The sequence below is a fragment of the Taeniopygia guttata genome, chromosome 18, assembly GCF_048771995.1.
Source record: "Taeniopygia guttata chromosome 18, bTaeGut7.mat, whole genome shotgun sequence".
Lineage (NCBI taxonomy): Eukaryota > Metazoa > Chordata > Aves > Passeriformes > Estrildidae > Taeniopygia > Taeniopygia guttata.
Genome location: NC_133043.1, coordinates 8,027,503 through 8,054,419, shown reverse-complemented (window position 1 = coordinate 8,054,419; position 26,917 = coordinate 8,027,503). Strand labels below are relative to the sequence as shown.

Below are 26,917 nucleotides of genomic sequence, written 5' to 3'. Positions count from 1 at the left end.
TATTATGGGATGTGCTGGAACTGGATGGAACTGGGGGAATGGTGTTTTGGGTGGGCTCCCACCTGCAGAGGAGCTCCAGGAGCTTGGCATCAGCTCCAGTGACTTTTCAGAGGAAGTGTCACAAGGATGCTTGGGACAAAAGATCCCCGTTTCCACGGCCTCAGAGTTTTTGTGTTGTAAAAACACCACACTCCCATCCCAAGGCTGCGCTCCAAGGTTTTCTAGTCTTTCCAACTTCTTTCTTAAATATCCAGGATTCTTTTCCCCCGTATTGGCTTTTTATGAACTCCCAGATGGATGTGAGACCTCTCTGCTTGTCTTGAGTTGCTCCCACACGAAGGCAGATGGGTTTGGTTTGTGTCCCCACAGCCCCTCTGGGCACCCACCCCCCATGCCTTCATCCCCCCATCTCTCAGGACACAACCTGGGGGGCACACCTTGCCCCATCCCTCACCAGCGGTTCGGACCCTCCGTGTCCCGTCCCCACGGTGCCTCACCTCCCTCGGGGTTACAAAAGGCGTGTCCCTGCTGCCACCATCCCTCTGGAAGGCGGCAGAGCCCCTGCGGGGCAGTGCCAGTGCCCGGTCCCGCAGCTGGATGTGCCGCGCTGCTGTTCCCGGTGCGAACGGCAGAGGCCAGGCCGGGGCCGCGCTCCGAAGGGATGGAAACTGCTCCAGGAGGGATGGAAACTGCTCTGGCAGGGGTGGAAACTGCTCCAGGAGGGATGGAAACTGCTCCAGAAGGGATGGAATGGGATGGAAGCTGCTCCAGAAGGGATGGAACTGCTCTGGCAGGGATGGAAGTTGCTCCAGCAGGGATGGAAACTGCTCCAGAAGGGATGGAACGGGATGGAAGCTGCTCCAGCAGGGATGGAAACTGCTCCAGAAGGGATGGAAACTGCTCCAGAAGGGATGGAACTGCTCTGGCAGGGGTGGAAACTGCTCCAGAAGGGATGGAAACTGCTCCAGAAGGGATGGAACGGGATGGAAACTGCTCCAGCAGGGATGGAACGGGATGGAAACTGCTCCAGAAGGGATGGAACTGCTCCAGCAGGGATGGAAGCTCCTCCAGAAGGGATGGAACTGCTCTGGCAGGGATGGAAACTGCTCCAGCAGGGATGGAACGGGATGGAAACTGCTCCAGCAGGGATGGAAGCTGCTCCAGAAGGGATGGAACTGCTCTGGCAGGGATGGAAACTGCTCCAGAAGGGATGGAAGCTGCTCCAGAAGGGATGGAAACTGCTCCAGAAGGGATGGAAGGGGATGGAAGCTGCTCCAGCAGGGATGGAACTGCTCTGGCAGGGATGGAAGCTGCTCCAGCAGCAGCAGCAGCAGGGGATGCTCAGCCTCTGCCATCGCTCAGCACTGCCTTCTCTGTCACCTCCCTGCCACCAGTGTCCGCTGGTGCCACGCCGGTGTCACAGCTGTCACCCCTGCCCAGCTCACCAGCAGCCCTGGGGACAACGTGGCTCTTGGTGCTTCATACAAAAACAGGAGAAGTTTTTCCTGTTGGGCAAACTGGGAACTCATGTCTGGTTCTGGGAGGAAAGCTCCTCCAAAGGCTTCCCACCGGCAGTGCCACCCGGCTGTGTGCCACGTGGAGCTTGTGGTGTCATTGTCACCTGCCTCAGCCATCGAGGGGCTGGGACATGGGGACCAGCACCCACTGCCCGCCCGTGCCAGGCTCTGCAGCTGCCCCCGTGCCCCAGCAGAGACAGGGATGCTCCTGCTCACCCCAGTTCACAGCCTGGGCAACTGGGGGACCCCGACACCCATCCTCAGAGTCACTGTTACCCTCAGATCCTGACTGAGCCACCCTCAGCCACAGATATTAGTGGGAAAATTTGTATATTTGCCCCTTTCTGTCTCCTCCTGCCCTCTGGCCCTCCCTCCCTCCCTTCCTCCTCGGCCAGCTACAGTGGGAAAGCATTAAGAAGTAAAACAATATCAAATGTAATCAAAGGGAAGCTGGTGGGAGTTTGTCTTCTGGGGTTTCTCCTCTCTTATTGCTTTCTCAAAGAATAAACTCTTGGGAGGACTCTGGAGTGATTTAGTGGAGCAGGAAAGGTCAGGAGGCTGGGAGCTGCCTGCTCCCTCAACTCTGTGAAATAACCTAGGATGGTCCAACCTTGGGAATCTCTTTTCTAGTGGCTGCTCAGTCAGCTGTCAAAGCTGGAATAGCTTGGCTTGGTAGGGACCTGTTTGTGCCCCGGCTCTGGGGCTCGGGCTGGGGCAGAGGATGCCCCGAGGATGCCCTGGAGAGGAAGAAGGATCCGAGCAAAGCGCTGACCTTTGCCAAGCGATCTTCCCATCCCGCTGATATTTATCCAGCCAGTGCCCTGGCAGATGCAGGCCAGGGACTACATTTTATGTAGATATATATGAAATATTAAAAAAAAAATTAAATCCTGAGTATAATCATAATTTGCTGTCTGCAGAGCCCCAAGTGGTGCACAGCTCTTGGCAGACAGATGGGGCATCGGCTTTCCTAAGTTCAAAATAAATCAATTTATCTGCCTGTGCACTGCCTGGCTTTTAGTCCTCTACCAAGAAAACAATGAAAATAAGTGAAAGCATTTGTGGTTATTTATTTAAATATCCAAAGAAAGTAAATGAAAGCCACACTATTCCTTAGAAAAGTATCCTCAAACCAAACCCCTCTGCTATATAAATATAAACTATAGCAATGTGGCACAGCCCGATGTTTATTTTATTTCAGGATCGGTTTGGAACATCAGCCTTGAAACAACAGCGGAGCGGGGCAGTTTTCCAAAGCTTTCCCTTAAAGAAAATACATTTATCAATTAATAGAAAGGATTTGCAATAAACAGCAGTGTCAGCCCCACCTATTTCGGGCTGGAATCCCCCGAGCAGCAAAGTCCTTGGGTGATCTCTTGGCGAGAGATGGGGATATTCAACCAGAATGTGTTTTTTGGTGGTTTGTTCCCCGAGGAGAGGGCGGTGGGTGCTCATCAGAGAGGGGCTGGCAGTGCCCCCCATGCCAGCAGGGAGCAGCGGGGGCTCCTGCCGGGCACGGTGCCACCTCTCGGGGTTCGGGTGGTCCAGGAGCATCCCTGTGCCCATCCTCCAGCGGCACCCGGGGGGTCCTGAGGGTGATGGGGTTGGGCTGGGGGCAGCTCCTGTGCCCTCCCTGGGATGCCAGCCTTGCCCTCCTCCTGCTGCCGGTGCTCTCCCCATCCTCCCTCTGCCCCCGGCTTTGCTCTCTCTCTCACCAGTGCCTCTGAGAAGAGAAACCCGGCTGTAAATTAAGCGGGAGGATTTTTCAGTCTGAGATGTGCGTTTCCCCCCTTCCTCCAGCCCCTCCCGCAGCGCTGTGATTTCATCCCGGCTGCCAAACTGCCGGGAATTAATCCCGGCTGGAGCTGACAGCGTTTACATCCAGCGCTGCTCAGATAAACCACATCAGGCTGAAGAGGAGCCGGGCATGGAAGGAAGGGCTGGCTCCTGCTCAGTGTCAGCCCCACTGGGCTGCCAGGGTGTTTTCCTGCCTTTTTTCTTCTCCCTGGGGGCTTTGCTCAGAGCGAGGAGCCACCAAAACCCCCACACTGGTGAGGGTGGCCATGGCAGGATTCCTGGAGCTCCTGGCTCTTATCCTGGTGCAGATAACACAGAGGAAGAAGGGACGTGTCCTTCAAGCTGGTGGGAATCTGCAAGCTCTGTCTCCCGAGGCTTCTCACCCTGTGCCACCCCACACCTATGGGAGCACTTCTCCTTACTGCCAGCTCCCATGGGATGGGGTTTCCGAGGAATTTCAATAGCCATATTCAAAACTGCAGTGCAGTTATTGCATATTCGCTTTCCTAATCTCTCCCCTGCAGCTGCATTTCTGCCTGTCCCTCACAGTGACCTCAGCTGTCACCAGGACACACGGTGCAGATGTGTCACCTCTGACCCCACACCAGCAGCAGGACGGTGGAGCCACCGCTCCCCCGGCTTGTGACGGGCTTTGGGCAGGAGCACCGGGCCCTGTGGCCACTGCTGGGGATGGAGAGGCTTCCCTGGAGCTGCAGCACATCCCTTAGCTATCAAATCCCTCCTTCCCTCCATCTCTCAGCCCACAAAACAGCACTGGGGCCACCAAGCTGCTTTCTCAGAGCCTGGTGAGGCCACAGGGTTTGGGTCAGGGTGTGATCGTCACAGCCACCCTGACGTGACAGGATCTGGGGGTAAATATTAGTACGAAGTGAAGGGCTGTGTACATACTTTCTCCCTGCAAGGTAATGCTGAAATTCCCTGCTCCTTTTCAACAAGCTGTTAGGAAAAACAGCCCCATTTTAGCACCCTCTGGCTGCTGCTGGTCCTGGCTACTCTCAGCTCAGCGTGCAAAGGTCTGGGAGCTTTGGGTGCCCACTGCAGCCTCCCCACTGCAGAGCTGAGTCCTTTTGCTCGTGGTTTCCCAGCTGATGGTTCCCATCTGGAGCAGAGCAGTGTGCAGGCTCTGCTGACTGTTCACTTCTGCCTGGAAGCATGTACAGGATGTGGCAGAGACTCCGAGGACGGCTTATTAATCACATTAACAGCACCAAGTGGCTTTTTACCCCACAAGAAAAGACACAGCAGGAGAAGACAGATAGAACCAGGCACTCGTTTCCCTCCCCACGTGAGCAGGCCTCTGGATCCCTTCTCTGTGGCCATGGCTGGTTGGGCTCAGTTTTGTGAAGCTGTAGGAAATAAAAAGGCTCCTCTTGCAAGGCCACCCTTCTAATTGGGGCTTGGGGACTCCAGAGTAGCTCAGGTGCCTGCCCATGCAAAACTACACCACTCAACTGCTGTTTTCTCCAACCTGGGGGGCTGGAGAACAGAATTGTTGCCTTCAGCCCAACAGGAGAAGTTGGCACCAGGCTCCCCAAGACCCTGAGCAGCCTCCAAGGCACCAATCTCTGCCCTCCTCCCTCTCAGAAGAGTGTCCCCCCAGCCTCAGTCCAAAGCTGGGATTGCTCCCCTAAAATTATTTGTGGTAAGGCGCTGCTATTTTCTACCACCCTGATGGGATGGGTTTTCCCATCCCTGGAAAATGGTCTTGGATTTGGGGTAAAGAGGAGCACAATAAACAGGATTGCTTGAATTTGTTTTCCAAGCCTCCACAGCAATGGGGCTATTGGGACCATAGCATGAGTCTGTCTGTCTGTCCATCCTCTGCCAACAGCTTTGGAAAGATTGGCCAGTGTCAACTGAACTTGAGAGGGCCTGTTTTGCAAAAAAAGGGAGCTGGAAAGACCCACGGGGGGAAACCACAAAGTGACCCAACCCTTCTGGGCTCCATCCCCCTGCAACGTGATCCAGCCTCAGCGAGAGGGGCAGGAGGAGCCACCAGGGACTGAGACGTGGAAAACTGGGCTGCTGCTGCTCAGGGAGCTGTTTGTTATTTTCACAGGCTGGGAACAGTCTCACAGTCCTTGGTGGTCGTGGTCGCTGCACGTTGTGGCCATTGGCAAGCATTTTGGACTGGCTGGGCTGCCAAAGGCACAGGAATAGCTCCTGATCCAGGCAGAGACTCTGCTGGTTTCCAGGATGTACCTGGAAGCCAAGTGAAGAGCCTGGAGGAGGGGCAGACCCCTCCCTCCCCAGCAGAGTGCACTGCTAAGATGCCTCCAGCCACCTCTGCCACCCTTGGTGGGCACATCCACCCCCTTTGCTGCCAAAAATCTCCCTCAGAGTGAGCAGGAACCCTCAGAGCCACATGGCCACAGGGCAGCCCCCCAACACCCCCTCACCTTCCAGCCACCCCATCAGAAAGAAACCAAGCAGAGCTGGAGGGGGTTTGATTGATTTATCCACTGAAGATACAAGTTTCAGTTTAATAACACCATTTTTGTCCGATTACAAACATACTAAAAACCTACAAAAAGAAAAACAAGTTACACCCATATACACGGAACTCAGGTATAAAACCAGCACGGAAGCGCCGGGGAACACGAACATGAACAGGATCTGCAGCAGGAACAGGAAAGACACGGAGTTACATCAGTGCCTGTGGGTCACGCTGGGGCTGGGGCAGACATACCAACAATTAGAGACAACTTCAGCTGTGGAAAAAGAATCGAGCGCTGCAGCCTGGCAGAGGTCAGAGCCAGGCAGGTGGTTTGTCCCTCCCTTTCCCTAAGCTGGTCCAAGGTCAGCGTGTGGGTTTCCCTTTTATCCCTCTGCCTGCCACTGATGGTGCTGCCCCGAGCAGCCCTCACTCCCACATCCCAGGGCAGCTTCCCTGTGGCCAGGGGCAGGGAAGGCTGAGTGCTGGCACCAGAGCCCAGCCAGGGGACATCTGGTCCCCCCTGAAGTCGCTGAGCATCCCCTCAGACGGTGGGGGGACGCTGTGACCCTTCCCTGGGAGAGCTCGTGGCTCGGCTGCCTTGGGGATTTGTCACCCCCCAAGAGAAGATGAGGTTGGTGGCACGAGGCCCAGGATGGTTCTGGTGGTGTCAGGGGGTCTCTCCAGCTGGGTGCCCGCAGAGCTAAGCTGCCAGGAATGTTGGCTGTGGAGGGGGACACGTGGTGGGTGGGATCTGTGCCCCATCCCAACCCAGTGCCCCCCGCTCTGCTCAGCTCCTCTGACCAAACACTGAGCTCAGGGGAGGGGACACGAGCAGCTTGATGTGAGTGGGTGCTGCCAAAGAGACCAGGACCAGGTGCTCAAGGAGGACGCTGCCCCTCAAGGAGGATGCCAAATCCTCCCTCACTCAGCATTTCTCTGCCTCTGGCAGGGGGCACAAAGGCTTTCCCACCTGCATCACAGCTCCAAGCCCAGCCCTGATGATAATGCCAGGGGTTGGCTGGGTCTGGGGGGCACAGGGATCCTCCACGGGCAGGGGAGAGACCAGCTGGCCCCCAACATGTGCTGGCAGTGATGCCTCAGCTTCCCACCTGTGAGCTCTGGGGAAAAGACTTTGCAAGTTGGTCCTTACCTGCCGCCACCAAGGAGAGCAAAACTCAGCTTAAGTGTACCAGGAAGTGAAAGATCAAGCCCCAGAGAGCAAGACCTGAACAAAAGGGGGATAAAGGGGTCCCCAGTCAGCTGTGGTGGGATCAGTGGGCTGGCAGGGCCAGGGAATGGCTGTGCATGGGTGTGTGTGTGTGTGTGTGTGTGTGCTGGAGAGCCATGCACAGAGCCAGAACATGCCCCCCCCTTTCTGCTCTTCCACATGGCATTTATCAGCCCTGTCACTCTGGAATGGTACTTTTTCCTTACTCTGTTGATCTTCATCTCCCCCCAGATGAGAATGTTGCTGGATTTCAGCAGTGCCTCCTTTGCTGCAGGCGTTTCATCTCCTCCCCTCCCCTCCCGAGCCTTGCCCCGGCCGCCCTCCTGCTCCGTGTTACTTCCTACAAAGCTGATAAAAATAAACGTGGTTTTGTTTGCATCTTTTGGAGTGGCCTGAAATTTGGCTGATGGGGGGGGTGCTCCTCGAGGGACAGCAGCTGCACACATCTGGATCTGCTTTAGGAAAAAGTGCCTGGAAACAACCCAAAGCCCAGCACACGCACACGTGGGCGCAGGGGGCCACGGGCCAGCTTTTTCTAGGGATGTAAAAAAAGAAAGGAGAAACCAAAGCACTGTTTAATGGGGAGGTGGGGGCACCTCCCTGCTGCTGCTCCCCAAAAGCCAAGGCACACGGGTAGGCTGGGCATGAGCATGGAGAATTTCCAGACTCTCCAAAGTGGCTTCTCTGCAGACTGGGAGCCCAGTTTTGGTTGTGGGGAGGGAGGGAGGGGAAGGGTTTGCGCTGCAAAAATAAAATTCCCACCTGGAGATGATTAACCTCAAAGGTTAATGTGCAAATTTTGTCTAAAGATGAAACATCCCTGTACGGAAACATCCCTGGCCCAGCGTCCACAGAGCACAGGGAGCACATGAACTCCTCAGAGAAATGAACTGCTCAGAAATATGTGCTGCTGGCCCCAAGGCCTCGGCAGGAGTCAGCAGAGCCGTGAGTCCCGTGATGTGCACACACACAAATGTCATCTAACAGTCCTGATCCAAGTGATCCCTCACTGGAGGGAAGTCAGTGGCTGAACAGGCTTTTCCCATCCCTCCCCACCCCAGGCAGCAGCAGCTGTTTGAGGGATGCCTCCACTGCCCCTCGAGGGATGAGCAGGGTGAGCTGGAGGCAGCAGCCATTGGCACCTCCACCAGTGTGGGCTGCTGGGCTGGATTTTGGGGATGCTGACTCTGAGAGCCTACCCTGTGCCTGTCCCTTCCTGGATCCTGCACGCTGCCATGCCACACACGGCTGTGCCCCAACTGTTCCTGCCACCCAGGACATGCCACTGCTCCAGGCCCTGCTGCTCCTCTCCATCAGTGGGATGCAGGAAGGAAAGAACTGCAAGGCCAGAGTGGCTGCACTGACGTTATTGGAGTCCTGGGGCTGTTTTGAGACATAATAAACCTGTTCTTGGGGATGATTAAAAGCACAGGTGAGCAAAGCAGGAGATTCTGTCTGTCTGCTCTGGAGGAGTGGCACTGCCCCCACAGTGGAGGGATGTCCCCAAGGTGGCTGTGGGATCCCAGCTGGAACTGTGGGCTTGTTGCCTGTCCAGCTGGCATCCAGGAGAGGAGCTGGTCTCTCTCAGGAAGCTGCCAGCTCTCCAGGACAGCGGTGGAACGAGGCCAGAGGGAATCTCAGAAGGGAACCCTCCTCCCACTTCAACAGATAACATTGCCCTTAATGCTTGAGCTCTAAAAATAGCAGAGGCCTTCAGGGAAATATTGGGTGGCAAGGATTCCAAAGATTCCCAGCACATCTGACATTTCATCCTCAATCCTTTGCCATTCAGTTCCCAGAAATGTTATAAACCCAACCACGTGTGGGTAGGAGGCAACGGGGCTGCTCCTCCTCCCATTTTCATATCTGCAGGGGAAACTGAGGCACAAACCAGGCAGACCGACCTGGAGGTTCAGGAGGAGCTGGTGCTGGAGGTGGGATGAGTGCTCCAAACCCTGCAGCCACGTTCTGGGGGGTGTGGGAGAAGCCTTTGTCAGGCACAGGCAGGAGCCCTGCTGTCCCCAGGAGGGACACAGCTCCTGCGTGGGCTGATTTCTACCAGGCACTTTATTGGGAGGAACCCAGTTTCACCAGGAGGGCAGGAATATGCTCTATACAAGGTGTTTATTAATATTAACAGAGAAGGGACCTTTCCTCATAACCAGAAATCCCTCCTGATATGTCTGTGCCATCTTTCCTTCCCCTAGTCACAGCCTGACCCCCGTTCTCACGGAGAGGGCAGAGCTGGGCAGACAGACCCACACACACCGGGCACATCCTGTGCTACCCAAGCCCCTCCTCAGGGAGCTGGAGGGCAGTGGGTGGACTCACCAGCTCCCCAATATGACACAGGGATCCCCCCTACACCCCAGGCTCCGAGCCATGAGGGATCCCCCCAAAGGCATCCCCCTCCTTCCCGCTCTCTGGTGCTGTGGGGAGCTTCTCTCCCAGCCCAGGAGGGTTTGCAGCAGCCAGCCAAGGACAGGGACTGTGGGTGACAGGAGAGGTGAGCGCTGCTGCCCACCTGGAGCACCCAGAGTGGCTCTGGCTGCCAGCCCTGCCAGGTGATACTCAAAGTGCAAAGCAAAGCGTTCTCGGTGCCAGTCAGAGGCCTCCAGGTGTGCCCCAAAAGCCAGGTTTAACCAGGGGCTTCACATGGAAAATGAGGGTTGTGCTGTTCCTCAGCGGACAGGGTGGCAGCACTTGTGCAAGGGACTTTGAGATGGTGCAGGTGAGGTGCAGGATTTGGGAGGTGGTGATGGACAGGCCAGGACAGGAAGATGGAGCCAACAACCAATGCTCTCCCCTCGCCCTCTGCATCCCCTTCCAGCGTCCCCTGCAACCGCTTCACCCCGACCCACCCACACCCTTCATGGTTCTGTGGTTTTTTTGGCTTATTTAGTTTGTTTTTAAACCCCATGGAGATCAAATTGTGACTTGGCAGCTGACAGAACTGGCCCTACCGGGCTCCCCAAACCGAGCAAAGACCTTGAGAAGAGACCAGAGTGAAGTCCTGGGGTGAGCGAAGCCCTCCCTGCCCCTCTCGTGGCCCCCGGGGCGCTCACAGGGTGGCAGTGGGGTACTGAGCCCAGCCCACCTCCTTGTAGGCTGCTGTCACATGGGTGTAGATGAGGGTTTTCATCTTGGTCCAGGCTCCGTGTGCCTCCGGGGTGAAATCGTTGGGATATTCCTCGGCAATCACCTCCAGCATGACACCAGTGAGTTTCTGAGGGGAGGCAGACAGCAAGCAAGGGGTTAATAACTCTCCAGGGAGATGCTCACAGCAATTTTAGCTTTTTCCTACAAAAAACACTTGAGTCCTGTTGCTGTCTGTAGGACACAGATGTCCTGGAGGTCTCCTGACACCCCTGGGGGCAAGCAGGACAGGCAGCAGAGGAGGGAGCTGCTTGCAGGTTGAGGCATCTCCCTGTTGCCCTGATTTTTAAAAGTGTTAAGTTTTCTTTTATAGTTCTTCTAAAACTTTTAAATTTTTTTTTTTTTAAGTTTTGTATACCTTCTGATGCTTACGTATTTCTCTAGAGTTCTCACACACTGTCCATGTAAATAATGATTGTTTTACCTTCTTCTTTGTAAAAAGAGAAAATTAACAAGCTTAGTTTAACCAGTGTGGTTGGAGAGGTAGCAATTTCATCTTCCAATCCACTGTCACTTTTAAAATTCTATATATTACAAAGTAAACAATAAAATTTACTCTTTTTCTCTTTTAAACATACCAAGTTTCTGTGTACTCAGTTGGTGTCCGATAACAACAATCTCCCCAGTCTGGGCACCTCAAATTATTTACAGAATCACAGAATACTCCAAATTGGAAGGGACCCATAAGAACCATCTAGTTCAATGAATGGCCATGTGGGGATCAAACCTGTGATTTTGGTGTTTTTATTCCCATCAGAAAGAAAGCAGGCAGAGTTGGAGGGGGGCTAATTAGCCAACTAATTGAGTCCCTGCTGTTGTGCTTGATTTCCAGAAGAAGGGGGACACAGGCACAAACGTGGGCACAGCCAGGTGGGCTGCCCTGGGTGCTCTGGCACTGGCTGTGGGTGGGGATGGGGGTCTCCAGAGGACAGTGCCACAGCAGGACCCTCCAGCAGTGTGGGGAGCAGCCCCCAGGTCCAGCCAGGGACAGGCAGCACCAGCTCACCACAGCTCCTGCTCCCCTGCCCTCTTCCTAAAGCAGCCCAAAGGTTATTTTGCTCCTATCCTTTACCTTAAAGTAGATGGGTTCCACTTTGTGCTTGAGGGCATGGGCCTTGCCCACCAGGGCCAGGACAGAGGAGACCTTTTCAGAGTCGTTGAGGTTCTCCACCACAGTGTTGATGGCCCCCATGACCCTCCGAGCGTGCTTGCGCAGCTGCAAGCTCCTCTCCATCTCCAGCGGGTCCTCCATGTGCTTGAACTGGCTGAAGTACTGCTTGGCCGAGGGGAAGTTCACAAAAAACCTTCCAAAAAGAGCAGACAGATATGCCATCAGGAGGGGGAGAGCAGGCTGAGGGGTTAAAGCAAAGCACGGGGGATGGAGATGCTGGAAGCCACCCCCTGCGTCTCACACAGCCAGGGCTGATTTTCCTATCAAATTCCCCAGGAGCTGCAGCATTCAGCTGTCTGAAAACCAGCAGGTTGATGCCTTTTTCCCAAACCCCCTCTGCTACAAGGTCAGCACAGCTGGATATTCATCCTCAAAGCAGAAGCAAGACTGAGCTCTTGATGCCCAGAGATGCCACCCAGGCGTGCCAGATGCTGCATATGTGCCCACATATATCAAAACATCACATCCTGCCTCAGAGAGCTGGAGACGAGCATGAAAACCTCTCTTTATCCCATCCAGCCTCTCCTGGCTCCCAGGGGCTTTATTTCTGCATTGCCACCCAGAACAGTCTCCCCTTATCCAAGCTGCCCCACCTTTCGTGGATCAGCCCCCCCAGAGTCTCCAGTGGGACCTAAGGCCTGAGCTGATGTCACTGCTCATTTGGGACATTTTTCCCAGCACAAGGATACCCCAAAAACTCACCAACCCCTCCGTGGGGTGGCCTGGGGACCCTCTTTTCTGCAGGATTAAATCAACCCCAATGAAATGCAGCCAAAAGAAATGAAGTTGTGGTCACAGCTGACATGCTGAGCTCCCCAGGGAAGGGGAGGGCTGGAGAGGACAGGGAGTTGAAGGGCACAACAAGGAGCAGGGCTGGAGCCACCAATGCCAATACCACCCATGCCAGGATTGCAGCTGGGGCTGACTTGAGTCACCTTAACCACCCCCTTCCACCTAACTTATGCAGGAGAGAACCATGTCAGTGCTGGTTCCCACTTTCCCCCAGCTCCCTCCCTGGCTCCTGGGCCGGTGGAGGATGCTCAGGAGGGAGCAGAGTGCTCCCAGGCTGTCCCCCACCATTCCTGGCTCCAGGCAGACCACCTGCTCCCCTCCCTAACCCCCTTCCCAAGCACCACCCCAAACCACAGGAGCCTGAACCCATCCCACCTCTCCCTCCAACCATCACTATTCTCTCCAGAGCCAGGTGGGATCCTCTTCCCCACTCACCACTCCATGAATAATCACAATATTGAGTATCAGGCTCCTTTACCAATTTGTTATCCTCCTTTCCCCCCCCTCCCTTCCTTCCCCCGCTCCCTTGGCTTGTGAATCTTGGGGGCATTGCCAAGGAAGCGGCGTGAAGCTGTGCCTGGAGTGCACCAGCGCTTCTGCTGCTTCCCCACGGCAGCTGGGATTCATCAGATGGCCCAAAATAGGTTTTGGAGGTGTGAAGAATGTGTGGCAGAAAGGGTGGGGGAGGAAGGAAGGTGGAAAGGGGGAGACAAGGTGTTGCTTTTAAAACCCAGAGGGAACCCATGACAAAACTCCTCTTGTTGTTGTGCAGCCTCCTCCCGCCAGCACAGCTCCTCCTGACACATCTGGTCCCTGTCGGGAGAAATCACTCCCAGGCCTGGCTGTCTGCAGCTCCTGCTGCCACCGAGATGCTCAGTCCTTCAGCCCAGAGCTGTCAGAGAGCTGCTGGGGGATGGAGTTGGCCAGGCTGCATGGATAACATCATTCCCAGGATTTCAGACTTCTGCCCTGGGCATCTCCCCACAGAAGGGCAAATGTTCTGCTCTGGTTTAATGGAAGAATTTTTTCCAGCTGAACTCAGCATCCCTCTGCCCTCATCCCATCCCTCCCCACCTCTATTCCAGCTGTTGCAGCTCCAGCTCCAACAGGAATCATCCTGCCAGGGTCAGAGCTAAGGGTTTTACCATCCCTGCTAGTGGATCTTTGTGGCAAGCACATTTCTCTCCCTCTCAGGATTTTTCATAGAGGTGCACAGAGAGAAATGTGCTTGTCACAGATCTTTCCCCTTCCCAGGCTCCCCCCAGGCACTGGGAGCAGGGGATGTCACTGGAAGTGGGACCTGCTGCCAGCTGCTCCCTGCACGCCTCAGCCGCAGAACCCCAAACCACGGGAAGCTCCCTGAAAAGCTGTATTTTACCTCAGCTGAAGGACAGGATGTTCTGAAGGCATGGGAAATGAGTTGAGGAAAATTCCTGGTCTGAACCACGAAGGGAAGAGCAAGGAGGGACTGACCTCTGCAGCATGAGGATTTACAGTGTGTCCCCAACAAGAGAAGGGCCAAAAAGAGACCCTGGGAGCATCACCTCCACCTCTGCCCACTTTTGGCCAGATATTCCAGGAGCAAAGACTGATTAAACCCTCAAAATACCCCAGCCTGGTGAGACCAGAGCAATGAAGCATCCAAACCCTTGGTTTCCAACCTTTCCCTGCTTTGCAGACCCTCAGGCTGATGCCCCTATGGGAGCTGAGCCCAGCAGCTTTCTCAGGGGATGTAAAACCAGCAAAGCCCCAGCTCATGCTTTCAGTCCTGCGTCTGCTGGATTTCTTTGGTGGAAAACAGAAACAGAGGAGCCCAAAACATCTTCAGGAGCAAAGCTATGGATGGCCAGAGACCTAAAGCCACCTCTCCTTGGAGAGCAGCAGGCGCCTGCAGCAAGAACTTCAGCCTGGAGCAAATATTTGAGCTGTCAAACCACAAAGAAGAGGGAAGGAGGCTCACTCAGTGGTAGTTGTTAATAAACAGAGAAGATTAATTTAACACAAAGGTTAAATATAACCAGAGGAAAGGAGGAAAGAAAAAAAAGAAATAAAATAATCCAACAATGGTGAGTTAGAAGAGGTGTCTGTTGGGGTTTTTCCATCTGCAGAAAATGTTGACAGTTCAAACCTCTCAGGCTCTGGGAGTTTTTTGGATCATTATGTGTGCGTGTGTGTGGTTTGGGCTTTTTTTCTCCATCAGAGTCATTAAAAGATGATATTTACCATTGCATATCACACAAAATGATGATTGATAGGAACCAGATGCCTGCATACCGATCTCATTAAATTTCTTTTTAAGCGATTCCATTCTCCACCCGCTAATTTGTACTCTGCCAGCTACATCTGGACCCAGCGGACAGGATGTCAGGATTGCTTTTCCTCTCTCTTTTGCCCTTGTAACAACTTTAAGGACACAACCATTCCCAGTAGCAGAGCCAAAGGAAATAATTAAGGTGCAAACCCACTGCAGTTACTGGAAACCTGTTTTCTGTTAGGAGGAGTGGCACCTCCTGCATCTCCCCCACCTTCCTCCTTCGCCCCAGAGCATACAGAGCAAACCCTGCATGGAGGAAACCTCCAAGCCCAGCCACCTCCTTGCCTCCCCAGCTGGAAGGAGGACACCTGGATGCTGCCTGTTTCCCCCAAGCACCTAAACCCTTGATACTTCACTTCCCCTGTTTGCAAACTGTGGGGTGAAAATGCTCGTGAGCCCTCAGATCTGCTGGGAGGCTTCAGCTGAACCCCCAGCCAGCCCTTGGACACTGCTTTTTTTCTAGATTTTCACAGAATCATTTAGGTTGGAAGAGGTCTTTAGGATCACCAAGTCCAACTCTTAACCCAGCACTGCCAAGCCCACCACTAAAACACATCCCCAAGCGCCACATCTACACATCTCTTAAACCCCACCAGGGTTGGTGACTCAACCTACCAATGCTTTCATGTTTTCTCTCACCTCGTCCCTCTACGTGGGAGAAGCTCTAAGGCAGCTCAGAGCCTCTGGTGTCCCTTTCAAACCTCTCCTTCCACCTCTTTGGGGTGCCTACAAAGCAGCTGATAATGGGTAGGCAGGTGGTGTGTGTGATGCTGCTATTTATTATGCTGAGGGCTGGATCACCTCTTCTCCTGCACCTCCCAGTCACCTGTAGCCCACCATCCCCTTTTGAGGCTGGGGAAAGGCTGCTGGCTGCTGCCCTGGTCTTCACCCAGCCCAGGGTGAGGAAGGTCTCGGCTGTGTCGATGCCACAGCTCAGCAAGACAGAAAAAGGCAAATTTAATGACTGAGAAAAGGATGGTGCCTGCCTGCTCCCGTGTCCTCTCTCTGAAAGCTCCTGGCCAGGTGGAGGTGGTGGTGGGAAACATCTCCAGCTCTGTCATGGGAGGGCTGGAGGGACAAGGGCCAAGTCCCCCATCCACACACTAATGCTAAATTCAACTTCTTCTACAGCTGAGAGAAACATGTAGCTGGCCTTTCTCCAGGTGGAGCCCACATCCCGCTGCAAAGCCTTGGGAGCAGAATCCAGCACAACGCTGAGCTGTGCTCAGAGGCTGTAATGCCCCAGTGCCCAAGGCAGAGGGACCAGGACAGAGGGACCAGGACACCCCAGCGAGGCTCCTCAGCAAAGATGCCACCAAACACATTTGGATGTGAGCTAGAAACCCCCAGGGGCAGGTCCTGCTCACTTCTGTGTGCCCAACTCACACCTCCAAGTCCTCATTGCTGCTGTTTTTCCCTACCACACGTGTGAATTCAGCCCAAAGCCTCTTGGCTGCACAGTTGAACCTTTAGGGCAGGGGTAAGGATGCCTTTCACGGGAGAAGTGAATCAACAGCACCAAAATGGCTTTCCCACGTGCCTCTGGAGACCTTCCTCCCTTGGAGTTGTAAGAAGACCCCTGGCTGGGTGGAGAGGTGGGTAACACACGTGCACAAGGACATGGTCCATGTCCCGCTCAAACCCGTGTTCTGCTGGTGCCCACCACCACCTCTCCCATCCAACACTCCCTCGGTGATGTCCAGCAGCCCCAGCTCGGGCAGGATCATCAACCAGCATTCCCCAGGCACCACCAGCTCCTGCCAGCCTGGCCAAGGCTCTCCTGACATTTCCCTGCTGTTGATGAGCCCCAAAGCTCTGCCCAGCCCTCCCTGCCTGCTCTGGAGGGGAATTGTCACGCCTGGTACCCACCCATCCTCAGCCACAGCCAGGGAACCTGCCCAGGGAACCTGTCCACGGAACCTGCTGGCCCCCCATGCCTTTGCTCGCCTTGGTCACGGATGCCCTTGCAGCTCTCGGGGTGCTGAGTGGGATTTTTCTACCCCCGAGTGATGCAAGGGCAGCACGGGCCCAGGGGACGTGGGAAAGGCTCTGCTCTGGGTATCCCAAAGCTGCTGGCAGTGCCGAGGTTGTGGCTGGTGAGGGATGTGCCACAGGGATCCCCGCAGAGCTGCCTTGGCCATGGAGAAGGCAGAAGGGCTGGTCCTGGGAGCTGTGAGCAGAGACAATGCAGTCATAGGAGAAGGGGCTGGTTTTGAGCTTATTAAACCCTCACTCGCCCCCTCAGTGCTCACAGAGTGGTTGTTAGGTTGGGAAATGTCCCTTATCTGTGCCTGTGCCAGCAGAGCAGAGCCCTGCTGCTCTCTGGCTCTCCTTGTCCCCACAAAAACCTTTCCTCAGCTTGACCACAACCATTCATGAGCGTGGCACAGGGACACTGCTGCTGGTCTTCACTGGGCCCTTTCCAAAGAGATATTGCATCTCTCTGAGCCACCTTGCCCTGAAATGTGTCCTTCATCAGCCAGGAATGGAGCCTTTCCCTATGGACGCCTCCGCAAAACACATGTTGGCTTTGGGGGTAGCTGCAAAATCACTACTTTAAATGCCATTTTTGGGTAGATTCAACCCATACTTTTTTGATTCATATGGAAAAAATAAAAAAAAAAAAAAGGTTTTCTGCATTGCCAGACTCATTACTCAGATTTTTTGCTATTTTAACCTAGAACTCACAATAACGTCTGGCATCCAAGGAGTGCGTTCATATTTTAAAGCTCTTTGCAAAGTGTCTGAATCCAGGTGTGTTTGCTCAGACTAAGCACCATCGAAATCCAGGGGCCTGATCCTCCACTGGCAAACCTATTGCTTCCCCTCCTACACCTCTTGAGGGGGAAAGAGCACATCAGGAGCGCTGGAGAAGGCGGAAATTTGGAAAGCTGATGGCTCTGAAGTGCAGACAGAGGGAACAGAGTGATGGAGAAGCCCTGTGGAGGCTGCACAGCCCGTGGTGGCCGAGCCGGGTTGGGTTGCCTGCACTTGGCATGGCATTACCATTTGGTCCAGATTCTCCTGGGATCTAATAGGAACTAAAACCCCTGGGTTTTATCCCCTGATGGAATCCATAAAGTTTTGTGGTCTCACATTTGTGGTACGTGTGTGTGGGTGTGGGAGTGGGTGTGCGTGCCGGCCGGGACAGGCTGAGCTTTGAGCCCGGGGGTGCTGAGCTTGGCTGGGCTCTGCAAAGGAGACAGGGTCCCAAACCCCCTCTGATGTTCACCCCGGGGTGCTGAGGGGGGCTGAGCCACACCCTGGGTGTTTGCATCCCCCTGCCCTGTCTCGCAGTATGGTCAATAAACTATTGGAAGGTGTTACAGTGAGATCATGGGCACACTTTTGCCCCCCTTCCCCTGGGACCCTGTGACTCTGATCAGGATAACCCCTGGATCCTCCTTCCTGCCCCAATGGGGTTGGCGGAGAGCCAGGAAAGCCCATCCTGTCCAAAACCTATATAGACCCCTGAGATTTCCTGTTCTCTCTCTTTTTTGCCCCGCTCTCCCATGGACACCACAGAATAAAGAGAACTGTTCCAACACCCCTGGGGTAAGAGCCTCTTTTGAATATTTATCCCTCTCCTGGTATTCCTCCCCTCACAGCCCATATCTCTGAGCTAGTCAGATTCTTTGGGGGGCTGCGTGGAGGGGGGGAAAACTACAGGAAGGAAAAAAGGGGGGCCTGGGGAGGGACAGGCACAGGCACAGTGAGGGCTAACACAGGTCCTGAAGGGTGCCCTGCTCTCTGTGCTGAGAGAGGGTTCAAAAAAGGACTCATTCCCGAATAACAGATGGGGAAACTGAGGCACAGCAAAGCCTGGGGGTTATGGGGAGGCTACAGAAGAGCTCCAGCCCAGGGCTCGCAGCCTTGGCTCACTTGGGAATTGCTCAGCCAAGAGGCACAGCCCCAGCTGAGCAGCTCCAGCCCCAGCAAGGGTTAAGTTAGCTGAGAGATGGAGCCCGCAGAGGCCCCTGCGCTCCCGAGGAGGAAGATGAGCATGAGCGTGGTGAGGAGACTCTGCTTCCTCCGGGGCCAGGCTCCCCACCGAGGAAATTGTCAATTAGCCACATAGTTTTAACCACAGAGCGCAGATTCCCAGGATCCGGTGGCTGCTCAGCCGTAGTCCCCATTATTCTTGTTCGTGTCCCCCGGGGTCCCAGAGCTCTGTGGGGTCAGGGACTCATCCTGCTAGGGCAGGACCCCGGGGGTTTGCTGTGGGTTCAAGCACCAGGGCAGCCAGGAGGGATGGGAACGTGATGCCCAGCTCTGTGCCTCAGTTTCCCCACCTGCAAAGCATGGAGAGGCTGGGGGTGGAGGGGTGGGATGCTGCTTAGGGACAAAGGGAGCTGGGCTGGGTTCCTGCAGGGTGGCAGCACTGCAGATCCCCCCATCACTGCCTTCTGGTGGGCACTGCTGCCTCCCTGCCTGCAGCTTGGAGCACAGATCAGGCCCCAGATTCATTTCAGAAGTGCTGCAACCCCCCCCTCCAGCCCTTCCCACTTGGACAAATGTAATTCCCTGCTCTCAGCAGCTCTGAAGGCATGGAGAGAGGGTGGAGCAGGTAAGCAGGGAGAGACCCTCTGCCAGCAGCACAGCCAAGTCCCTGCTCACAACCCAACCACAGCAGAGCTGACTTTTAAAAGAGATTTACCTGCTCTCACCACTCTGCCCGTGGGGGTGGCACCAAAGGAGGATCCACAGCCACGCACCCCCTTCCTTCTCCCTGGCCACACCTGTGCAAACCCCTTTGTGCCTCAGTTTCCCCAGCGAGGTGAGCAGGAACACCAGGCTGCTCTGGTGAAACAGAGGCTGAACGGGGCAGCTCCCAGCCCGATGCCCACTGTGTGTGTGCCCACCCAAAATGTGCTGGGGGGGGGTCACCTCTCACTGACACCACCACTGCCCCCTCCCCAGCCCCGGCCTCTGGAGCTGCTGAATCACGCCGTGGGAAGCGGCTCCCGGCGGGCTCCACGCGTGACCCACTTCTCCCGTGGCTCTGCCAGCTGTGAGCACAGCTGGGGCAGCAGCAGCACACTGCCAGCCCGGCCAGGGCTGCCCTGCTTTGGGCTGCCACGTGCTTCCCCGGGGAGCTCAGGTGCAGCTCAGAGCCCACAGCACAAACACCTCTCTGGGGACAACGTTGGTGACCAGGGGGACACAAACCAGCTGTGCCAGGCGGGTGCAGGGGGATCTGCTGCTCCAGGGGATTGTACCATCCCAAATGGCATCACTGTCCCCAGGGACGTGCACAAGGCCAGACCTCACTTTAAGCACCCCAGGGAAGCTCTGGTGAGGGAGCAGTGGTGGGTTTAGCTGGGATGTGCCAGGGCACGTGCCATGACTGAGGATGTAAAGACTCCCAAAGGTTCACCCTGACAGGTAATTCTATCCTGCCCTGTTGTCACAGCAGGAGAAAACCTTCACCACAGTGCACAACTCTGCCCAAAACTGGACCAAAAACTTCTGCTGGGAAAGTTTGACTTGGGACCAGAGCTCAGCCACCTGGTCCCCATGCCACACCTCGATTCCCCTCATGCCCAGCCCTGCTCCAAACACCATGGGGACTCAAAAAGCAATGAGTTGCCCTGGGGGAAACCCCCATGGCATTGCTACAAGTCTGTCAGTGCCAGCCGTGGGCACACAGCCACCCTCCCTGTGTCTGTGGGCAGTGGGCACATGCAAGTGCTGGCAGATGGGGCCATGGCATGACCCAGGTGCTGCCATGCATGGCTGGTGGCCAAGCCATGAGCTGAACCTCATGTGGTGGGGCTGAGGGGAATCCTGTAACCCCCAGATCTCTGCCATTTCTGCTTCAGACCCAGCCTAGGTCGGTTTGGTGTCCCCAGCCATGGAACTGTCACACCTCCTGACTGCCCTGACTGCCTACACAGAGTGGGGGCCATGGGGGAACGGGCTCAGCCATCAGCTGGCTCTGAGAGAAGGAAATGTTTGTGAAGGAGGTGGAGAGGGGGCTCCAATGTCATTTTGGAACCTGCAGAGGGGTCTTGGTAAGAAAATCCCATTGCAGTGCTGGCAGTGAGCCTGGAGGGGAAGGGAACATGCTCTGCTCATTGTGATGCCCAGGGAGGCTCTGCTCCCTGCAGACCCCGTGGGCTCAGGGCTTTAGCTCAGTCAATTGGAAAACTTTCAGATGATTATTAGTGAACAGCACATCCTTCCAAGGGGTTCCCTGCACACCCACAGTCCCCTGGTGCAGGAGGAAACAGGAAGGACACAACCCATGCCTGGGGTGCCTGGTGTTTGGTCCAGGTGGGGTCTGAGCAGGGACATCCCAGCACTGCTGACCCCAGGCAGGCGTGGTGTGGCTCTGGACAGGATCTTTGCTCTTTGCCAATTGGCCCTTGCAGGCATCTCCCCCTCTCTTTGCTCTCTTCAATAGGCAAACAGCCTGTTGGTGCCATACCCCACTGATACCCCAAACTCCCAGTGCAGTGGGACCCTGTGGGATTTCCACTTGGCTCCTTCCCGCTGTACCTGGAGATGGTTTTACTCCCATACAACACAAGAACCCCCACCTGCCTCTGCTCCCCTCCTCCAGAGCATCTCCCCTGCTCTGGCTGCAGGTGCAGAGCTTGGAGCTGCTGGCTGTGCCCCACCGCCATCGGGAGATGCTCCACACCCCCCTCCAGGGCTGCTTTTCCCCCCTGCCCCCTCTCCCAGCCGTGCCCCTCACCAACTTCAGCGCTCTCCTTCCCGCCGACGCTGCCGGAGGGACAGATGGTGCCCTCGGAGACACACCTGCTTGGGTTTGATCTTGGCTCCCAACTTGCATTATTTCACCCGCCAGCCTGCTACGGCCCCGTGCCATCCGCTCCCTGCGGGGCCCCAACCCCGGACCCCCAACCCAGCCCAAGCTGAGCTCGGCTCCCCCCGCCTCCACCACCCCCCCAGCCCCGGCTGCAGGTTGAGGTGACCTTTGCACGGTCCCCAAAGTCCCCACAAGGCTCCCCTGGCTCCCCCCGCCGCTGCCACCCGGCTCAAAGGTGTGGGAATCCGAGGAGCGCTGCGAATCCCTCCCTGCTCCCAGGCAGCAAATACACCCAGCCAGCTCCCCACTCGCTGTCATTCATCTCCACTCAGTTCTATATATTGTTCTGCCTCTTTCTGAGCTATATAGAGATTCAGTTGGATTTGCTGCTTCCTATATTTTTTTTTTTTTGGTTTGTTTTTAAATACCTGATGAGTATGGAGACCCCAACGTCCTCGCAGTTTGCATATACTCTGCTCCATATCTCTTGAATAACCTTTTTTTCTGCGTCTGAAATTTCTTCACTTCTTTCCCATCTCTCAATCTCCATTTCTCCCTGGACTTTCTCCATGAAAAACAGCCGGCAGGATCCTCCGGGAAGCCAGGAGGAGATAAAGAGAGATGTGTGTGAGTGGGTATATCCTGCGAGAGGAGACAAGGTGTTTGCTCGGCGGCTCTGCGACGTGTGTGTGTGTGTGTGTGTGTGTGTGTGTGTGTGTGTGTGTGTGTGCGAGTGCAGCTGCCTGTCGGCGTGTTTCGATATGGAATTTAAAAAAATATCCCGGAGGAATGATGCGTGCGATTAGATTTGAGATCTCCTAGTGCTGTCCATGGCTGTAGTTAGCTTCAGCTCGCCTCGGATGTGTGTGGCTGACTGGTGAGGAACTGCCTAAAAGTAAAATATTCAAAGGCATTGCAAGACCAGCCTCTTCACCAATGTGTGAACGTGAGCTCACTTTCTCCCTCTCTCCTCCTCTCTCCCACTCCTCCCTCCTTTCCTTTTTTTTTTTTTTTTTTTTTTTTTTTCCTCCCTGAAAGGGAGGGATGAGAGAGATGTTCTGGGCAACATCAGGACGGGGCTGACGGGGTGGGGGGGAGGTAGTGCTGGAAGTTTTTTTTCCAGCCCTTTGTAAACAGCTCGGAGGAAATTCAGAATCCAGAGTGCTGAGTTAAAGTTAGCCCAACCTCTGGCTGTGCCGACTTCTGCCCCGGCTCTGCTCTTTGCACTCGCTGGTTTTGCAGGAGGTGATGTTTGGAAGGACAGACCTCTCACCTCCAATTCTTGGGTGGAGAGGGGGGCACGAGGCCTCCCCACTGCGAGAATCTCTCTGCCCCCTAAAAGAGATCACGGTCTGTCCCACAGGGACCTCTTTAATGCTGAGAATTTGCTCTCCCTTCTCGTGGCACGACCCAGCTGAAAGGCACCCAGAGTTAAGGCACTCGTGAAATGAAGGTTTTATTGTCGGCTGCATCACTCCTTGGCAGGGAACACCTCCACTCCGGGCTCCCCGCCGCCTCCGTGGGTGTGCTTTCGGGGCTGCTTCTTACCCAAATGCCATTCCCGGCATGTTAAACCCACGGCACAGAGAGCAGGAAAATCCTAAGGAGAGACTTGTAATAACCACGAGTGGCCCGGGGGGATCAGAGAAAAGCGGAGCTGCCAGGGCAGACAGACAGACAGACAGACGGGCTGCTGGTGTGACAGCCTTGAGGGGTGGCTGAGCCCCCTGAGGGGCTGGAGATTTGTTATTGCGGAGCTGTCGAGGCTTTTTGCTGTATTTCTCCTCCAAACCAGCCTTGGCCACCTCCCCACACTGGTGGTGTCAGCAAATTTGCTCTTGCAGAGCTAAGGAGAGCTGGTGGAGAACACGCTGCCCACAGATCCCTTGCTGTGGGTCCCTTGGGGAACATGTGCTGGGACAGACCGGGAGCCCCACACAGCCCTGAGCCCCTTGGCTGCCAGCTGCTGAACCCACCAGGGTGGCAACAGAGCAATGTGGCCAACCCGACCCTGCCACAGGTCAGGAATCGCTCAATAACACCAGCAGCAGCTGCTGAATCATCAGATTTTCACCAAGTTTGCATTTGCCTTCTGCCCATTAGCCCCTGGGAGGAGCAGCCATGAGCCCCAGCTCAAACATTAACTACAGTGTCCCCAGGTGGTCACCGGGCAGCAGAGAAACCCCTCTGGGCTGGGGATGGCACAGCCGAGCTTGTCACCTTCCCCGAGGGGCAGGGGGAGAGGTGCTTTAGACTTAGCTTAAACCCAGAGCAAAATTGCTATGTAGTGCAAGTGCTTTCAAAAAGGGGAAAAATCAAATATTGACCAGTGTGAACACTGGGGAGATAATCTGGGTCGAGGGTTGGTTATCACTTGCTGCGTGTTTAAAGAAAATAAATCTTTGAGCTTTTGTACCTGGTGTCTTAGTCCACCCCAGGCTCAGAGCCTGGCACGTGATGCCCAGGTGCAGCAGGAGCTTTTCCTCACTCCCTGGCACCAGGAGTCAAAAAGTCTGAATTTAGAAGTATTCAAATATTAGAAAACATTAGAAAAGTGAGAAATCCCCCAGCCTTTTCCAGGTTTCTGCCTCCTTCTCACGTCCGGCCCCGCAGGAGCCCAGCCCGTTCCCGGGTGCCATCCTGCTCCCCAAAAGGAGGTGGGGAGTGAAGCAGGGCTGATTCTGCACCGCCTCAAAATCCCAAAGGATGCCAACAGCTCTGCATTTCTGCGTCTGGTCCCAGACGTGGGACATAAATCAAGGGCAGGAGTGCAGGCACACGCTGTCACGTGCCTGCCACCCGTTTCCATGGTTTCCCATGACTGGTGCTCTCAAGGGCTTGGGGTTAGGAGGAGACTTGTTCCAGAAGGAGAAAGATGCTGCCTTGACACCATTGCTCCCCTCGGGGAGCTCAGACAGGGCAGTCCAGGCCCCTGGGGCTCAGGGAGGGGGACAGAGAATCGGTCCCCACAGCCAGTGCAGACACTGAGATGGGGTCAGCCTGCATAATCCGTACTGAAGAAATCAATCCATCTCTCTGATGGAGGATTCACACCCTGATCCCTCTCCTCTCACAGCCCTCCTGCTTCCCAGCTCCCTCCTGTGGACCTGACCCCATGAAGGGGTGACACTGTGGTGCCTTGTCCCTGCTGAGCCTGAGCCTGCTTCTCCCAGAGCTTCTGCACAGCAGGAAGAGATCGATTGTTTGTTCAAGCCAGCCTCCATCCCAGCTGCAGAGGGTGAGGATGGGTTTCCAGGCCCTCCAAGCCTCTGCTTGTGGCATGCCATGTTCCTGAGGGGTCTGTGCCCACCCGCCGATGGCTTCTCCCACTCCTCCCTTGCCCTCCCACGTTGCCTCTCCTCCTCTCATGTGCTGGGTGCAATGAGAAATGTACTTGGCTCCTAATCCTTGAGTGGGAGGTAAAGGCAAAAAACCCAAGACTTCAGCTCCACGGTGTGTGGGATGTGGATGATAGCAGATCCCCACCTTTGACTTCTCCGCTGTCTCTGGGGTGAAGGCAGACACCAAATCCAGACCTTTGGGTCTGAGTCCACCCTTCCTGGTGCATGGGGACAGCCTTGTCATTTGGTTCCTGGAAAATAACAGGCCACTTGTTGTGTCCCTTGTGATGTCAGCTCCCTGGGACCTTCTGACAGACACCACATGAGATCCATCAGGGAGTGCTTTGGGAAGGAGCTGCAGGAGCTGCCCCAAGGCCCTGGTGCTGGTGGGATTCCAGGGGTGCAGTGAGGATCCCTCCTCCAGACCCTCAAGACACCAACCTGTCCAGAACAGGAACAGCCCTGGGATTCTGGGTGGAATAAGGCCGACAGCACCAGTTCCTCCTTTATTCTCCTCCCAGAGCCATTCTGGACTACTGACCTGGAGATATTGGATTGTCACCCTGACCTTTGCTGCAGCAAAGCCTCTGGTTTCCAGCCCAGCTCACCCAGCAATGCCCTCAGCAGCCCAGGCCTCTCTCTCCCCGTTCCTAATCCAGCCCTGCTGCCAACTGCAGTGTCCCAGCCTGAAAAGGAATAACAAGGCTTCAGGAAACAGCTTTGCAGTGCTGCTACCCAGGGAGGGAAGGATTTAGCCTAAAGCCTGTACAAATGCTCTGTGCTTATTGCAGGTTTCCTTCCCCCAGCTTCTCTGATCCCAGCAGACCCGTGTGCAATCCTGATGCTCCAGCTCTGTGCCAGCAGTACCTGTGGCCTGAGCCTTCTCTGCAGGGTCAGGCTGGAGGACAAAAGGGGCTGCAGGCAGCAGAAGCCCCCCAGACCCATCTGGGCTTGGATTGCTGCCTGAATCTCCATCCCAGTTTGGGGGTGATCCCAGTTCAATCCCGCAATCATTGTCCACATTGCTGGAAGGCTTTGTCACAAATTTCCTCGGAAAGACCTGACGTACTGAGGAACTGGGATTTCCCCAGTTCCATGTCTTCAGCTTGGCGGGGAAGAGACATGCAGGGAAGTGACAATGACAGGAGCTGCTCAGGAGCTGCTGTCCCCTCCCAGCTCTGGGGTACCTGGCCTGTGGCGAGGGGCAAAGCCCGGAGCAGACACCCCTAACTGATGGGGAATGTGCTTAAACCAAACCAGCCCAGATGCTCCTTCTTACATGGAACAGGGTTCCTCTGCTCTGGGCTCCCAGTCCAGCAAATGTGGCTGAGGAGCCACCTTCCAGTGGGACCCTGCCCCAAGCCCCCAGCTCCCAGAGGGGACCACAAACCCTGTGGCCACTCCAGCCTCAGCTCAGCAGGCTGAACTGAGCAGGGAGGTGTGGGATGCACACACACCTGGGCACTGGGACTGGGGATGCACACACATCTGGGCTCTGGGACTGGGGATGCACACACATCTGGGCTCTGGGACTGGGGATACACACACATCTGGGCACTGGGACTGGGGATGCACACACATCTGGGCTCTGGGACTGGGACAGCAGCAGCACTGAGGTGATGCCTGGGAAGGGAGTATGGGCTGAAGACCCTTGGCAGCAGCAGGCAGGGTGTGATGGACACAGCACAACCTCCCCATGACCTTAAACCGACAGTTTTTCTGGTTTCCTCCCCCAAAAATCCCTACCAACCCACACAATCTAAAAACCTCCAAGGATTAGGAAATCCAGGGCCACAGGAAGAAAGGAGACCTGGGAGAGGGCTGGTGCTGCCCAGGGCTCTCTGTCAGGGCAGGGCATGGCAGGGCAGGGCAGGGCAGGGTGAGACACTGCCAAGACAACCTTGGAGAACATTTCCCACCCAGTTTAACCTGTTCCTGGAGTAGGAATGTTGCAAAAACTCCCAGTTCCACACTGGGATTTAAAGAAACTGAAACCTTGTGTTGCAACTGGGAGAGATGAAGCAAGAGACACTTGGGAAGTAAATGACAGATCCAGCACCACAGGGCTTCATGAACAAGGCATTAACCAGCTGGTAAATCCCCCCAGATCCTGAACAGACTCCAGTGTCACCATCCTCCCCTTCACCCCCTGTGCCCTGCTCTTCCCCCCTGGAGCACAGCCCCTGTCACAGCCAGACCCTCCAGTGGTGAGCAAGAATGACAGGGATTTTGGGAAACAAGCTGACATTTCCAAACTGATTCTCTTTGCTGCTCTTTTCCTTCCTGAAGCTGGTCTGGGTATGGCAGGGGTTGCTCAGGAAAGCCAGTAAGCTAATATATTCATTTCACCTCCCATTTGGTGCCAGGA

The 26,917-nt window shown here is 55.3% G+C and overlaps 1 protein-coding gene across 1 annotated transcript; it reads right to left on the bottom strand.

Annotated features, from left to right (window-relative positions):
• Positions 1-5,771: 5,771 nt before the first annotated feature.
• On the bottom strand, positions 5,772-22,177 carry CYGB (cytoglobin). Its single transcript, XM_002195407.7, has 3 exons — positions 21,637-22,177; positions 11,229-11,460; positions 5,772-10,226 (listed from the first exon to the last, which is right to left on the bottom strand). Exons 1-3 carry the CDS (start codon positions 21,777-21,779, stop codon positions 10,062-10,064), a joined length of 540 nt encoding a protein of 179 aa, XP_002195443.1. The 5' UTR covers positions 21,780-22,177; the 3' UTR covers positions 5,772-10,061.
• Positions 22,178-26,917: the final 4,740 nt, after the last annotated feature.

Coding starts and splice junctions, on each gene's coding strand:
- CYGB (XM_002195407.7), bottom strand. CDS start 21,779: ATGGAGAAAGTCCAGGGAGAAATGGAGATTGAGAGATGGGAAAGAAGT. Junction 11,461..21,636: donor GGGGTCTCCATACTCATCAG/GTATTTAAAAAC, acceptor TCTTTTTGGAAG/GTTTTTTGTGAACTTCCCCT. Junction 10,227..11,228: donor TGGAACCCATCTACTTTAAG/GTAAAGGATAGG, acceptor GCCTCCCCTCAG/AAACTCACTGGTGTCATGCT.